The sequence below is a fragment of the Sceloporus occidentalis genome, unplaced genomic scaffold, assembly GCF_023333645.1.
Source record: "Sceloporus occidentalis isolate IW3139 unplaced genomic scaffold, rSceOcc1.0.p SCAF_64, whole genome shotgun sequence".
In the NCBI taxonomy this organism is placed as follows: domain Eukaryota; kingdom Metazoa; phylum Chordata; class Lepidosauria; order Squamata; family Phrynosomatidae; genus Sceloporus; species Sceloporus occidentalis.
In genome coordinates this window covers 256,770-270,006 of record NW_028317044.1, presented here as the reverse complement: position 1 = coordinate 270,006, position 13,237 = coordinate 256,770, and the positions used below count along the sequence as shown (strand labels likewise).

The 13,237-nt window shown below is 52.4% G+C and overlaps 1 protein-coding gene across 1 annotated transcript in view; it reads right to left on the bottom strand.

The window, feature by feature from the left end:
- Positions 1 to 511: 511 nt before the first annotated feature.
- FSIP2 (fibrous sheath interacting protein 2) overlaps positions 512 to 13,237 on the bottom strand; it is a 33,065-nt gene continuing 20,339 nt past the window's right edge. Inside the window, exons 19-26 of the mRNA XM_089493474.1 lie at positions 4,529 to 12,882; positions 3,498 to 3,746; positions 2,354 to 2,515; positions 2,137 to 2,222; positions 1,602 to 1,624; positions 1,424 to 1,479; positions 883 to 940; positions 512 to 727 (exon numbers count right to left, since the gene is read on the bottom strand). Of these exons, the coding sequence (XP_089349600.1) occupies positions 552 to 727; positions 883 to 940; positions 1,424 to 1,479; positions 1,602 to 1,624; positions 2,137 to 2,222; positions 2,354 to 2,515; positions 3,498 to 3,746; positions 4,529 to 12,882 (9,164 nt within the window). The 3' untranslated portion in view covers positions 512 to 551. The remainder of the gene's footprint in view (positions 728 to 882; positions 941 to 1,423; positions 1,480 to 1,601; positions 1,625 to 2,136; positions 2,223 to 2,353; positions 2,516 to 3,497; positions 3,747 to 4,528; positions 12,883 to 13,237) is intronic.

Here is a 13,237-nt window from a genome sequence, read left to right as displayed (position 1 = left end):
TGTTCTCTGGAGCAGCAGAAAACAAGCTTGCTCCATCCTCAATATGGCATCCCTTCAAGTATTTAAACTGGGCTCTCATATCACCGCTTAACCTTCTCTTCTCCAGGCTAAACATCCCCAGATCTCTAAGTCGTTCCTCACAGGGCTTCATAGTTTCCAGACCCTTCACCATTTTAGTCGCCCTCCTTTGGACACATGGCTCCAGTTTCTCAATGTCCTTTTCGAATCGTGGCGCCCAGAACTGGGGGCCTGACCAAAGCAGAATAGAGTGGCACTGTTATTTCCCTTGATCTAGACACTATGCATTGGTTCTTCCTAGCTGATGGCCTCGGACACAATGCATCCCTGAAGGACTCAGCTGAAGAAAGGAGCATCATTTGCACTGAGTCAACCATGCCATGCTCAGGGCCGCTGTGCAGACTCAGCCCTTGGTCTGACCACCACCCTCTTTCTCTCTCTCTCTCTCAGTCTCACACACACCACTTGTGAAGAAAAATATTTATTTCTCTCAGCGATATAAAGAAGAAGAAACTCTGGGGGTTTGGGGGGGGCTACTCCTTGGCAGCCTTCTCTTGGCTGGACATGGATGAAGACTGGGCCACGCTGGTGGATGTCCGGGAGAACACTTTGGACAGGGCGCTGGAGACCTTGTCGAAGACGGAGGAGCGGCGCGGGGGCATGGCCACCTCTGAGCTGGTGACCGCAATGACCTTCCCGTCTTCAACTTCTGAAGGACAGAGAGCAGCCTTGTTAGGGACCGGCTTGGGCCCAAATCCCTCCCTCGGCCCCCTCCAAGCGGACAAGGCAGCAGCTCAGGGCAATGGCCCTCTCTTGCAAAAGGGCCCAACATTTGGGGAAACATGGCGACAGGGAGGGAGGTACCTGAGTGCTCTTCGGAGACAGGCTCCTTGATATTTTTGTCCTGGTAGACGGAGGTGATCTGCAGGAAGAGGAAATGTCAGTGGCTAAAGGATCTTGGGTCCAAGGGGTGGAAGGGGCAACACTTCTGCAGAAAGTAGGTGGTGGGCATCTCTGCCAGCCACCCTCCGGCTGCCAGCCACCTTCGAATGGCATTGGGGACCTTTCATAGGGTCAGCCTTGGCCAGAGAAGCCGCCCAGACACTCACAACTGCAGGAGTGGCGGTTTCTGGAGAGCCACAAAGAGCTCGCCTGAGAGGCATGTGGGCAATGGGGCACCTTTCTCCCACTCCAGGTAGCCCTCTCCATGCCAAGCTGACCACCCTCCTTCAAACCTGGCCTTTGAAGAATGCATCAGCGCATCCTCCTCCTTTTGCCCTTTAAAAGGCAGAAGAGTTATGGCCAGAAGAACACAGGGATGTCTGCAACCTCCCCATCACTCTATCTCCTCATGTTTGTGGAGCGAAAGAGGGTCCAGGAGCCCCCAGCAAGGGCTAGTCCCTACCTCACAGGAGGCGCCAGTCTCCTCCGTGTCCCGGGAGAGATGCATGCCAACGACCACTGGAAGGGAAAGGAGGAGAAGAGGCCGTGGCTGTCGTTACCCGTGGTAGGAATGTACAGACGGCTGGAAGGAGCAGTTAAGCCCTTGGGACCCCCCTCCCCAAAATGCACCCAACACTCACCTTTTTCCAGCGACTTCTCTTGGCTGAAAAGGAATGGGAGAGGTAGTCCAGGTGAAAAGTCAGTTGTGTTGGACTTCAGTCGTGTTCCTCTCCATCCCCCAAGGTTTCTCATGTATCCCCCCTGACCAAGCTTAAAAAACTCTTTGGATTTTGATCAAGAGGAGCCAAGAGGGCCCCATAGTGCAAGGAGGGTGCGGACAAGGGCTAAGACCCCAAAGAAAGTTAGGGTTAGGGTTAGAGACACACAGAACCTCTCTTTCCATGGAGACCCTTTAAGATTCCCCTCCTTGCTTTTGCAGACTTCTCTGCGCCCCAGGAAAAAGGGGGCAAAGGAGGAACCAGGCCACACGATGCGGGATATTTTCCAAGCACAGGCTTATAAAGCAGTGGTATAAATGGCGTCAGCCATATGCCGCCTTCCCCTCACCCTCCGTCGACCGTCAGGGTGCCACAGTGGGGCTCTGTGGCCCTTGGCAGACCCTGTTGGCCCCAGACCCATGGTCCACGCATGCACCCACCCAGCGCCCAGGGTTACCTTGGGACAGCCAGGGTCTCCATCACTTTGGTGTCTGAGCCGGGTGAGACGGAGAAGGAGCTGGGTGTAGAGGCCTCTTCAGTAGCCTAAGAGAAACAGATTGGTTGATTGATCTGAAAGAAACCTCTTTATCTCCCTCGCAGAGACCCTCCACTGCTCCAGCCCTTTTCCTCAAACCCGGTTGCCCAATCCAGCCAGATCCGCCACCGGGCTTCACCTCTGGTATGGGGCCAGCCATGGGCTCAAACATGACCGCTGATGAGCCGAAGAACTCTTTCCTTTCTTTGGCAGGGCCAAGGCTGTCCCCAGATTCAATCAAACTCTTTCTCTGGATGCTGCTGCTGGACGTCTTTGTCAAGAGAGGCTCGCTGGAGGAGGCCTGTTTGGGTCAAAGAAAGGAGTCCCTTAGAGTGTGCCCGCCACAGGACTACATTGGACCAGAGTCATAATAGGTGATAAAATGACAATAAGAGAGAATAAATGGAAGGATGTTGGGCTGTAACTTGGTGCCCTGAAGCCACCAGACCCAGTCTGATTTTGGAAGCTCAGCACGGTCAGGCTTGGTTGGATCATGGATGGGGGACTCGTCTGGAGAAGGCCAAGAGACCATAAATAGGTGGCCCCTGAAGAGTTACCAGGAAAGAATGAAACAGTAAATGGGGGAAATATAGCACTGTTCCTTGGCAAACTGGAGAGAGGAAGTGGCCAGTCTCCAAGACTGCACACCTTAAGAAGCCATTGGGCCAGATACATTTCAGAGGAAGGACACAACCAACCACTTGCAAGTGTTGCTTCTCTAGTAAAACCCTTGAAATTCATCACAACACCATAAGAAAAATGGCCTGAATCCAATGAGTAATTCCTTCTAGAATAGACCCATTGGGTCAACAGGAGCTTGGCAAGTCAGCCCTTACGAAAGCCCCACCAGCCTGGGGCCTCTGCTCTGGCTGAGCCTAACCATTGGTTCGGGAACTGTGACGTGGATCCTGTTGGGAAGACCCAAAGAGAGGAGACCCACAAAATGGACTGGCGACTCACCTGTTCCTCCATGGGGTTACTCTGTTTGGCACTAAGAACAGAATTTGGGCCCATGTGTTTCATGCCCGTTTGCTGGCTTACAGTAAGCAGCATGGACATGCTGTCAGTCTAAAATGTGATGTTTTAATGCAGTGAATGGTGTCAATTGCCTTGCCCCCACAATTTCCCCTTCTTTGCCCCTTGTTCCTAACGGCCAGGCTGGCCCTGTTTTTCCCTTCCACCAACCTGCCTGACATTTCTGGACCCAGAGCCTTTTCTGTGATCTTCAAGTGTCATCCCCACCCCATAGCATGCCCCATGCAGGGCCCAAACCCTCCACTTACTGAGGGCTTAGTGTTGGGCCGTAGGGGGAAAGGGGGAACCTCAAAGAAGAACGAGCGCTGCTCCGTCAAGACCTGCTCCTCTTCATCGCTGTCGCTTTCCTCGGCCCAGCTCCTGTGGATCTCGTCCTCATCGATGTCATGTGCGACGAGGCGCACAATGAGGTCTTGCTTGCTTTCCACGTCTTTCAAGAGCTCCACCTTTGTGATGTCCGGCTTCATCAGGCTTTGGAAGGAGTTTCTGCAGACAGCCTGGGACACAACACACCGAACACATCAAACCCTCGACCCTAAAAACTTCTTTGCTAACTGATCATTAGCCATAAAGGACACGGGAGTGGAGTGTAAGAAGCTGCAATAAAAGGGGCTAAAGCTGTGAAGAAGAAGCTGCTAACTAAAGCAGAAGGAGCCCCAGGAAGTTTCAATAGTGGTTTGCATATTGCATTCTCCACTGGATTGACTGGTTCTGCAAGTGAATTCTGGATTCTAAAGGCAAACCTTATCATGGGGTTTTCATGGCAAGATTTGTTCAGAGGAGGTTTGCTATTGCCTTCCCCTGAGGCTGAGAAAGTGTGGCTTATTGCCCAAGGGTTTCATAGCCAAGCAGGGAATTGAACTCAGTCAACTATGCTACTCTGGCACTCTTAGGCTCTGCTAGGGAAAAAGGAAAACTCAGTTTGAATTTCTCTGAATCCCATCTGCAGTTGTTGTTTTTTCCCCATCTTTGTACAGAAGAGACTTCCCACTGACCAATTTCCTATAGCATTATGAAATCTGAATGTGTATTGTCCAAATTGTTGACCCTGCTTACTTCATCCTTCCTCCACTTCCAACTGGGAGGTTCCCTGTGGATTGAAATTGCTTTCCCACCAACAGATGAGAAAGGAGGCTTTCTGCAATGAAGCAATTTCAACCTTGAAAAACAGTTTCTTCCCAGCCTTGAGCCCTGAATGATATGCAAAAGAGAAGAAAGAGCCCAAGAAGGGGATGCGTATGAGAGCGCAGCTCCTCATTGCAAAGAAAGGACCACCTACCTCCTTGGGCCTCACCCCGAGGCGTCCAGCCATGTCCAAGGAGGGGCGCCTCTCCTTCCTTTGGTGGACCTCCGCGACCTCCTGGATGCCCAGGTCATGTGTGATGCTCTTGCCGGAGGCTGAGGCCCGCCTCAGTTCTGTCAGGCTGATGCCAATCCTGGACAAGCAGGTCTTCTTCAGCTTCTCCAGGGGTTCCGTCTTGATGGACAGCACGGCCAAGTGGTCCGAAATGATGTCCGGATCGATCTTCAAGGGCCGGTGGCCGATGTAGGGGATGATCTTCGGCAGCTCGCTGGATTGATGCAGGACCTCTGGAGTGGCTTCCTCTGGCAACTCAGGGAGGGTGTGCAGCATGAGGAAGGACTCTTCCTCATCGGGGTCCATGTGGCTGCTGACCTGAGCGATGACCTTGCTGACGATGCGGTCCAGCTCCAAGGCACTGCAGGTCTCGTTTTCGGCGTTTTCTCTTGGAGGATTGCCCATGTTGCAGCTGGAGATCTCATTGATGATGATGCTGGCCACTTGCTCCGGGAAGATGACTTGGTTGGTGGTCATGTCATTGTACAGCTCCTGCTGGGAGCCAGATTTCTCCATGACGTTACTGACGACCGCGTGGACGACCTGGTTGACCACATCTTCGTACTGCGGGTCCAGCTCCAGCTGGTTCTCACCCGAAGCCACCAGGCCAATTTTGTTCTTTGACATCTCTTTCTCCACCGACGTCTTCAGCAGGGAGGCGATTTCGTTCACGTCCGTTTTGGACAGGCTGTTTTTCTCGTGGATTCCCAAATCGTACTGTTCAAGGAGGATGGTGGTCAGGAAGCGGCTGAGGATCTCCTCCAGGAAAGCCACCGACACCACAGGAGTTGGCGCCTCAGCAGTCTCCTTCTTGGCTTTTTCTATCTCTATGTCATCGAGGAATTTCTGGATAATCTTGTCCGATTGCAGCTTTATGTCTGGGTCCGAGCGGGGAAAGTCCTCCTCTGACTCGGAGCCCGACTGGAAGTCCCGCTTGGAAATTTCACTCACCATGAAGCAAGCCACTCTGTTGATGAGGTCCTCGTTCTTGCTAGTCAGATCTTCATACAGAGAGGTCTCTGAGCTGGAATTTTTCATGATGTCCGTGTAGACGGAGTCCACAACCTCCCCAACGGCTCGGCTGTCTTCTGAGTCTAAATCTTCCTCTTCGTCATTCTGCCAGACTTGGAGCTTGTTCTTCGAAATGAGCCCTTGCAAGGAGCTGATGATCTTCTTGGCCACTTCCTTCACCGCAGCCAGGCTGCTTTCCTCCACCTCGTCCAAAGAAAGGGAGTGGAACATTTTTGAGAGGAATTTAGCAGCCACCTCCTCTAAGATGATGGACGACAACCCTTTGAGGCGGGATCGCAAGGGGGCCACATCTTCCAGTGGCTCAGGACCAGGTCCATACCGGCGTTCCATCTCTCTCTCGGCTTCAATGGCCTCCTCCTGCCGGCTTTGCTCTTCTGAAAAGTACGTCTGCATCTTATTCCCAGAAATCTCTTTGATCACAATGTCAGAGATCCTCCCCAAAAGGATTGTGCAGCCGGCTTTGATGCACTTCTCAATCGTCAATGGGGTCCCGAATTCTGGCAACAGATCGTTGTAGACGGAGTTGGCCACGGTTTGGCTCACAACGCGGTTAGGCTGCACCTGGTCGAGGTACTGGACCTCGGTGTTCTCATCCTGGGCAAGTTCTGCCATCACTTTGCTCAGGAGCTTCATGTGAATGAAATCAAACTCTGCGCACTGGTCTTCGGTGTCAGAGGAGGTTGAGGCGTCTGTGGGCAGAGGGAGGATTTTGGACAGAAGGAATGCGAGAACATCATGGATAAACTTCTGAGACACTAGGAGCGGGTGAGGTTTAGAAGTTGGGGAGGGCATACGGATTTTCTTCACCTCCATCAACACCGTTTTTGCCATCTCTCCAGACTCAAAAGGCTTTGACGTCGGCTCCTGCGTGGTCTTTGCTGGGCCTTGCTGAATCTGGTAGCCTAAAATTTCTTTCTTTATTGCACAGGCTAAACGCTCGGCTAAGTTGTTCAGGCTCTCCTTGTCAGTACCGAATGGGACTCCCGGACCCTGATCTTGCAAGATGTCACACAAAGAGCCATGGATAATTTTTGCCACTTCTGTTTTCCCTACATCTGGCGGCGTCTGCCCTTCTTTAGGGATCTGCAAGACCTTCACCGGAGATTTGGCAAATTCTGTGAGTATGGATTCCACTAAATTTTCGACCGGAGGCTCAGCTTCCGGCTCCGTTTTCTCCTGTGTGCATACGTCAGTGGCTGACGAAAGCAACTTGCTGACTAGTCCGCTGAAGACATCCTTCAAGAAGGAAGACGAATAAATGTCTCCCCCGTCTTTGACCGGCATCGGCTGGGACTGTCCTTCTCCCAGCTTCACATGGTGGATTGTCCAAGCAGCAGTTTCTGCAATGATGGTGGAGGAAGGATGAGAGCGGCCGGGGGGAGAGTGGGACCTGGGAGGCTGGTCATCCTGCCTCTTCTTAGGGAGGAATCCTGCAAATTCCTCAGTGGTGTCTTCGTACTTTCTGTTTGGAGACCCGGATTTCACGCAGACCGTTTTGTAAATGTTTTCCATGAGGCTCTGGATGCTTCTGTTGGCATCAGGACCAGCTTCCTCCTTTGCAGGCATAGTGGGGAGAGACCTCTTTGTCATGTCACCCAGAGATGTACCATCAGGAGCCTCCATGGAGTCCCCAGACATCCATGACGGGAATATTCTGCGTAAGATCTTGACAAACATCTCTCCAAAGACAGAGCGGGAGGACGTGGTTTCTGGTAGGATGGTTTCGACTCGGTCCATGATGGTCTCCGCTTCCAGAAATGAGAACAGGTAAGGAGAAGTGTCCCCAGTAAACAAAGGCAGCAACTGGTATCCAGAGATTTCTCTTATCATTAAAAGGGCGAGTTTTCCTGCTAACATGTGGATGTTGTTCTGGAAAGCATTAAAAATCTCAAGCTCAGACCCAAATTGCTGCTGTAGCTTCTCATAAATGGAGTTGCTGATTTCAACCACTATTTCAGGAGCTATCTGGGGAAAGGAAGAGTCTTCCTCCATACTCTGGATGACTTTGACTTCGGATATTTTAAATTCAGCAACCAAAGCATTGACTAGTTGAATAATCAGATCTCTCATCCTACACTCTGATAAACCAGAGTCTTTGGAGTATGTCAGAAAATGTGGAGAGGACAAGATTTTGCAAAAGAAAGCCACAACAATGTCCTCTAAAAACAAGGCAGGATAGATGCGTCGTGAATACAGCTGCCTTTCTGTCTGCCATTTTGTGCATTCATTGTTGGAGGAATCGCTGTCACTCAAAAATGGGTGGAGATGGAAGTTGAGAATTTCTCTCATCAGTGAATTGGCAACTTCGCAGATGCTGCCATTCCCTGGCTGTGCGAGAGCATTTTGCAGGTCCCCGTGGGATGGATACTTCTGCAAAACCTGGTTGTACACCGAACTGGCAATGTCCTCCTCTGTTTCGTGGTCCATGTCTGGGACACGCTCCGGGAGGTTTTCCAGCTTGATCTCATGAGCCAAAATCTCTGTGACGACGTAACTTTTCATGTTCATGGCCATCTCAATGAAGTCGGACTCGGAGAAGTCTATCTGTTTTCCAATGTAGGTGGCGACAGTCTCTGGGTTTGGGAATATCTTGTCCAGCAGTTGGTTCAGTATGTCTTCCAAGAGCTGGCAAGGGAAGACGGTCAGGCAGGAGTCTCCATAAGAAGGTGGCCCTTCCGGGCCAAGAGACTGGAGGTGGTACTTGAACATTTCATTAAGGATGAAGCAAGCGATCTGCGTGATGTAGAGGTTGCTCAGGCTCTCCCGGTCCTCCGGGAAGGGCTGGCGTAGCAGGACTTCATGGAGAACATCGCAGTAGACAGACTCCACCATCTCTCCTACAGCCTCTTCCGCAATGCCTGTTTCCTTTTTGTCACCGTACATGCTGGTCCAGATGGCCTGTTTCAAAACCATCTCCATAATGGCTCTCTTGATTTCGGCAACTCTGTCCTGCCAGTCAGAGCCAAGAGGTCTGTCCTCTGGACTTGGGCAAGGAACAGTGCCAGATGGTGCTGGGAAGATCCGGGAGAGGACCTTCTCAACAATAGCCTCTATGACTGGGTACGAGAGAATGGTGGTATAGGCTGCAGGAGGCCTCGTCTCAGGACCATCCAGCTCTTCCACCATTTTGTCCTGAATGAGACACCTTGCTTCCGCCATGTTTGACGGACATGTTGACTGAAGGAGGTGGTCCACCGCTTCTTCAATGATGACAGTGGCGGTTTGCTGAAGCGATGCATCTTGCCCCTCATCTGTATGCTCCTTGGATGGCCATCCTTGCATTGGGCCCTTGCCAGGCAAACGCCAGTCTGCCAAGCTTTTGTCCTCCAAGGGATGAGGAGGAGGAGCGGATCCCAGCTGCTCTTCTGGACCTTCCCGGACGCTGAGCCCGGCTTTCATGAGCTCTTTCGTAAGCGACTGGGCTAATCTCACGGCCGTGTCACCGCTGTCATCGCCAGAGGCGCTGAGAGGGATGTCCATCAAAGTAGAGGAGAGCTTGGACAACAATTCAGAGATGATGTCTCCGAGTAAAGAAGAGGCAGACGTCCCTCCTGCCTCTGTCAGATCGTGAGGCTTAATGGACGTCCGGTAAATCTCTAGCCCTCCCGTTGAGTCCCCTGCAGCAGCCCTGTCCCAAGGAGGAGCCTCGTCTCTGCCCACGAAGGGCTGGACATGCTGCTGGAGGATGTCTCCCACGAGGAAGCCTGCGATCCAGTCGATCAGAGCATTGCTCTTATTTCTGACTTCTTTTTGGACAGCTTCGAGGGAGCCGGACCTCTGTATGATCTTCTGGCACAGGGAATCGGTCATGTTCTGGACGTCTTCCTCTGAGTATTCATACTGACCTGGGGGGGCGTCTCTGGTCACCCGGATTTCGTGCTTGAGAAGTTTCATCCGGACGTCGTCAAGCAACTGTGTGGAGAGCTTGTTGAGGTCCGATTCCGAGGGCAGCCTTTTCTCCCAAGGAGAGGCGGCATCTCTGTGTGGCACAGAAGGGAAGATTTTGGATAACAGCCCGGTGATCAAATCTTTCAGGAATCCTGATGACAAGAAAGTGCTAAATGGTGAAGAGCTCTCGTTTTCCTCAGCCAGTTCTCTAGCAATTTTGGTGGCACTCTCATACGATGGAGGCGACGGCTTGAACACATCTCCAGAAAACAGCGGGTGGAGGAGGTAGTCAGCAATGCATTTCTCCACCAGTCTCTTAACATTTTCGAGGAGGGCACCTTCACCTGCGTAGATGAGATCTCCCCCTGGGATCCCCTCTATTTCTCTCGATATTTTGTTGCAAACAGAGTCAACCACGTCATCCATGATGTCAGTCAAGGGGCCTCCCAGGCTCTGATCCGCTCCTCTCGGCCCCTCGGTCAGTGCAGCTCGGCCAAACCGCAAGTTGATGGAACTGGCCAATCTCTTTGCCACCTGGGCAAGGTCTACTTCCTGTTGACCTTTGGCAGTGTCCTTTCTCTCTCCAAAAGCACCCAAGACTTTGGACAAGACTTTGGAAACAATCTCTTCTAAGAACTTTGCTGGGAAGACCTCCGCCTGGGATGTCGAGGGCTCATTGATGCTATCCAGAACCGTGCTGACGATGTTCTCAGACAAAGCTTCGGGGTCAGGACCCACTGAAGCCAGTTGGTCTTTGGAAAGGAACGTCTGGAGATGATGTTTTGTAATTTCTTGAATTATGAAGCTCGTAATCTTGTCGACAAAAGCCGCATCGCGGGACTTCACCTCTTTCTGAATAGACAGCTGTGTGCCGGACTTCTTCAGCATGTTTTTGTAAACGGAATCAACCATGCTCTGGATTTCTTTCTCTGATTGCAAGCGACACCTGTCGTCCTTTTTGGCCACCCAGATCTTGTGCTTCGAAATGGACTTCATCACTTCGTTGATCATGTAGGAGCAGAGCTCATCAAAATCTTCTCCCGGCAACTGCCTCCTCTCCTGCTTCTGAGGGGTTCCCTGCGGCTCCGGGAAGAGCTGGGTCAGGAGCCGGTTCACCACCCTTTCTAAATACTTCTGGGACAAGACAGTGATGTATGTCGGTGGTGGTGGCCTCTTCTTGGAGGATTTGGGGAAACAGATGCAGTGCTCAATGTGCTGGAGGATCCGTTCTGGTTTTATATTTTTGCAGGCACCCGAGGGCAGCTTCCGGCACACCAGCGGTGGCAGTTGGTAATCCAGGATTTCCGTCAGGATGATTTCCGCTGCCAGCTCAGCCATCATCTCCACACTGCTTCCAAAGTCTGTGTCAGCAGCTAGCTGGAACCCAAACTCCCTTAAAATGGAGTCTGTGATCCTGTCAACCAAGTGGCTGTCCACCTGGGGGAAATACGTCTTCTCCTCGGCCCTCCGCACGACCCCAACACCTGCTTTCCTGAACTCCTCCACCAAGGTGTTCACAAACAACACGTTCATCTCCTTCAGGCTCGTACAGGTTTCTCTGTCGTATCGGCTCTGGAGTGAAGAAAAGATCTTGATCAAGAACTGAGAAACAACCTCTTCCAGGAACAACGGAGAATAGAGGGAAGAGAAGGCTGGGGAGCGCTGATGGTGGTCACCACGTCCACTCATGGTCACCACTTCTCTCCGGTAAGTCTTCTTTGTGCAGGTTGTTCGGGCTGTTGGCCGGCTGCTGGTGTGCGCAGGCGGTCTGGACGTGAAGGCCCTGTGTTGCATCGCTGTTTCCAGAACCGTCTTGTTCCTCTCCTGGGAACTCCTCCGGCTTTGGCGTCTTGCTTGCAAGGAGCCACTTTGCTCAGGCTTCCTCCCTCGGGGCAAAGAGGAGTAACCTTCACTTCTACTATGGCGCGTGTGCTTTCTGCCAAAGGTTTGCCCACGTGGCTTTCTAGAGCCGGTTTGGGAGAAACCTACTGACTTTCTGGAGTAGGGCCTGAAATGCCCCGGAGGCTCAATGCTGAGGGAAAGCTCAGTCATAACGGGCTTGACCAAGGTGTGAGCTAAGAGGTCGAGGGCCGAGTCGTAGGAAGAAACGCCAGACTCAACCCCCACCCATGGCTCCTCTGTGTACTTAATGTCATATGTGAAGACGGAGGAGCTGGCATCAGCATCATAGGATTGCATCTCTCTTCTGGAATATTGGAGGAGATCCTCATCACTAACACACTTCTGGATATTACCGATTTGCTCATCCTCTGGGAACTCATCGAAGGCAAAGGTGCCAGTGAAATGCTCAGTCATGAGGCATTTGTCCAAGAGGGTCCGGATCAGCTTTTCGCTCACAATGTCCAAGAGGACAACTGATTTTGGGGACAGCCCCAGGTTGCCGCTCGCCACGCTGTCACTGAGCTTGTAGGCATGTGGGCACATGGAGGAACAAGAAAGTGGCCCCTTGGTGGGCAGACCTGCCTCTTGGTATGACATCATGTTCTGGTACTGGGCATCCGGGAAGCCTCCCGGGGACTGCTCAGACCACAAGGAGTCCAGGATGATGTGCAAGACCTTGTTGACAAGGTGTTTGGCCTCGGTGCTCTTCAGGCTGCGGATGAAGTTGTCCAAGTTGGTGGCCACAGAACTGAGCCGCTGGTTCTTGTGAACCATCTGCCCCAAGACAGACAGGCAGGCCGCCCCTTTGAGGTCCCCAGGGCCTCGACAGTCACCGCGGGACGCTCGGCTGAAGCAACGGGGAGACGTGAAGGGCTGCTGGAGCTGAGAGAAGTCTCCTGGCCTTCCTTCGCCCGCCATTTTGCCTCTCACCTGGAGCTCCAGAGACAGGAGGTTGCTGACCTCCTTGACCAGCGGGTGATAGACATTGTCAAAGTCAGCCAAGCAGAGAGGTGGGACGTAGATGTACCGGGTCCTCTTGGCCCTGCAGCCTTTCTTTTTGACGCCCTCATGCAAGACGTGGCGCTCACACAGGAGGCTGACGATCACCTCTGAGATGTGGAAGGCCAGCTCCTCGATGTTGAGTGGGAAGCTTCTGGAGGAGCCCTTAAGCTCATGTTCGGGGCAGCCAGCATCCACAGAGCAGAACATGGAGAGGGAGCTGTCGAACAAGCTGCTCCTGGCCCGGGGACTGTGCCGGGTGTTGGGATGGGAGATGCTCACAAGGACGTTGGAGACGACCGCCAGGGTCAGCGGCTCCCAAAACATCTCCAGGCAGGAGGACTGCCGCCGGACGGAGGGCAGGTAGGTACTCCGCCAGATCCGCTCCTGCAGCCACTTGGACTCTGACTGGAGCAGCTCCTGTTTCCATGCAGGCACCTTCTCATCCAACACATCTACAACCAGGGATGGGATGGGGAGGACACATGAGAAGATAGTGATGTAGTCAAGTCTTTTAGTCCAAGACTCATGCTCAGTCTTAAGTCCTTGCAAGATACAAGTCAAATCTCAAGTCTAGGATCCAACTTTAACAGGGGGGAAAAGGAGGCAGGATGCATTTCTCAGAAGTGAATAATAAATGCACCAGGCAATGGTGGGAGATGAGGTTTATTTGTCATCCTGTCCCCACCACACATCAGAGGAGCCTTCTAAAGCTTTAGACCATTGCCTGGTGCATTTGTTGTTCCCTTCCAAGAAATGCGCCCCACAATTTGGGGTGGCTCTTGCCTGCTGCCAGAAGTGCATCAATCA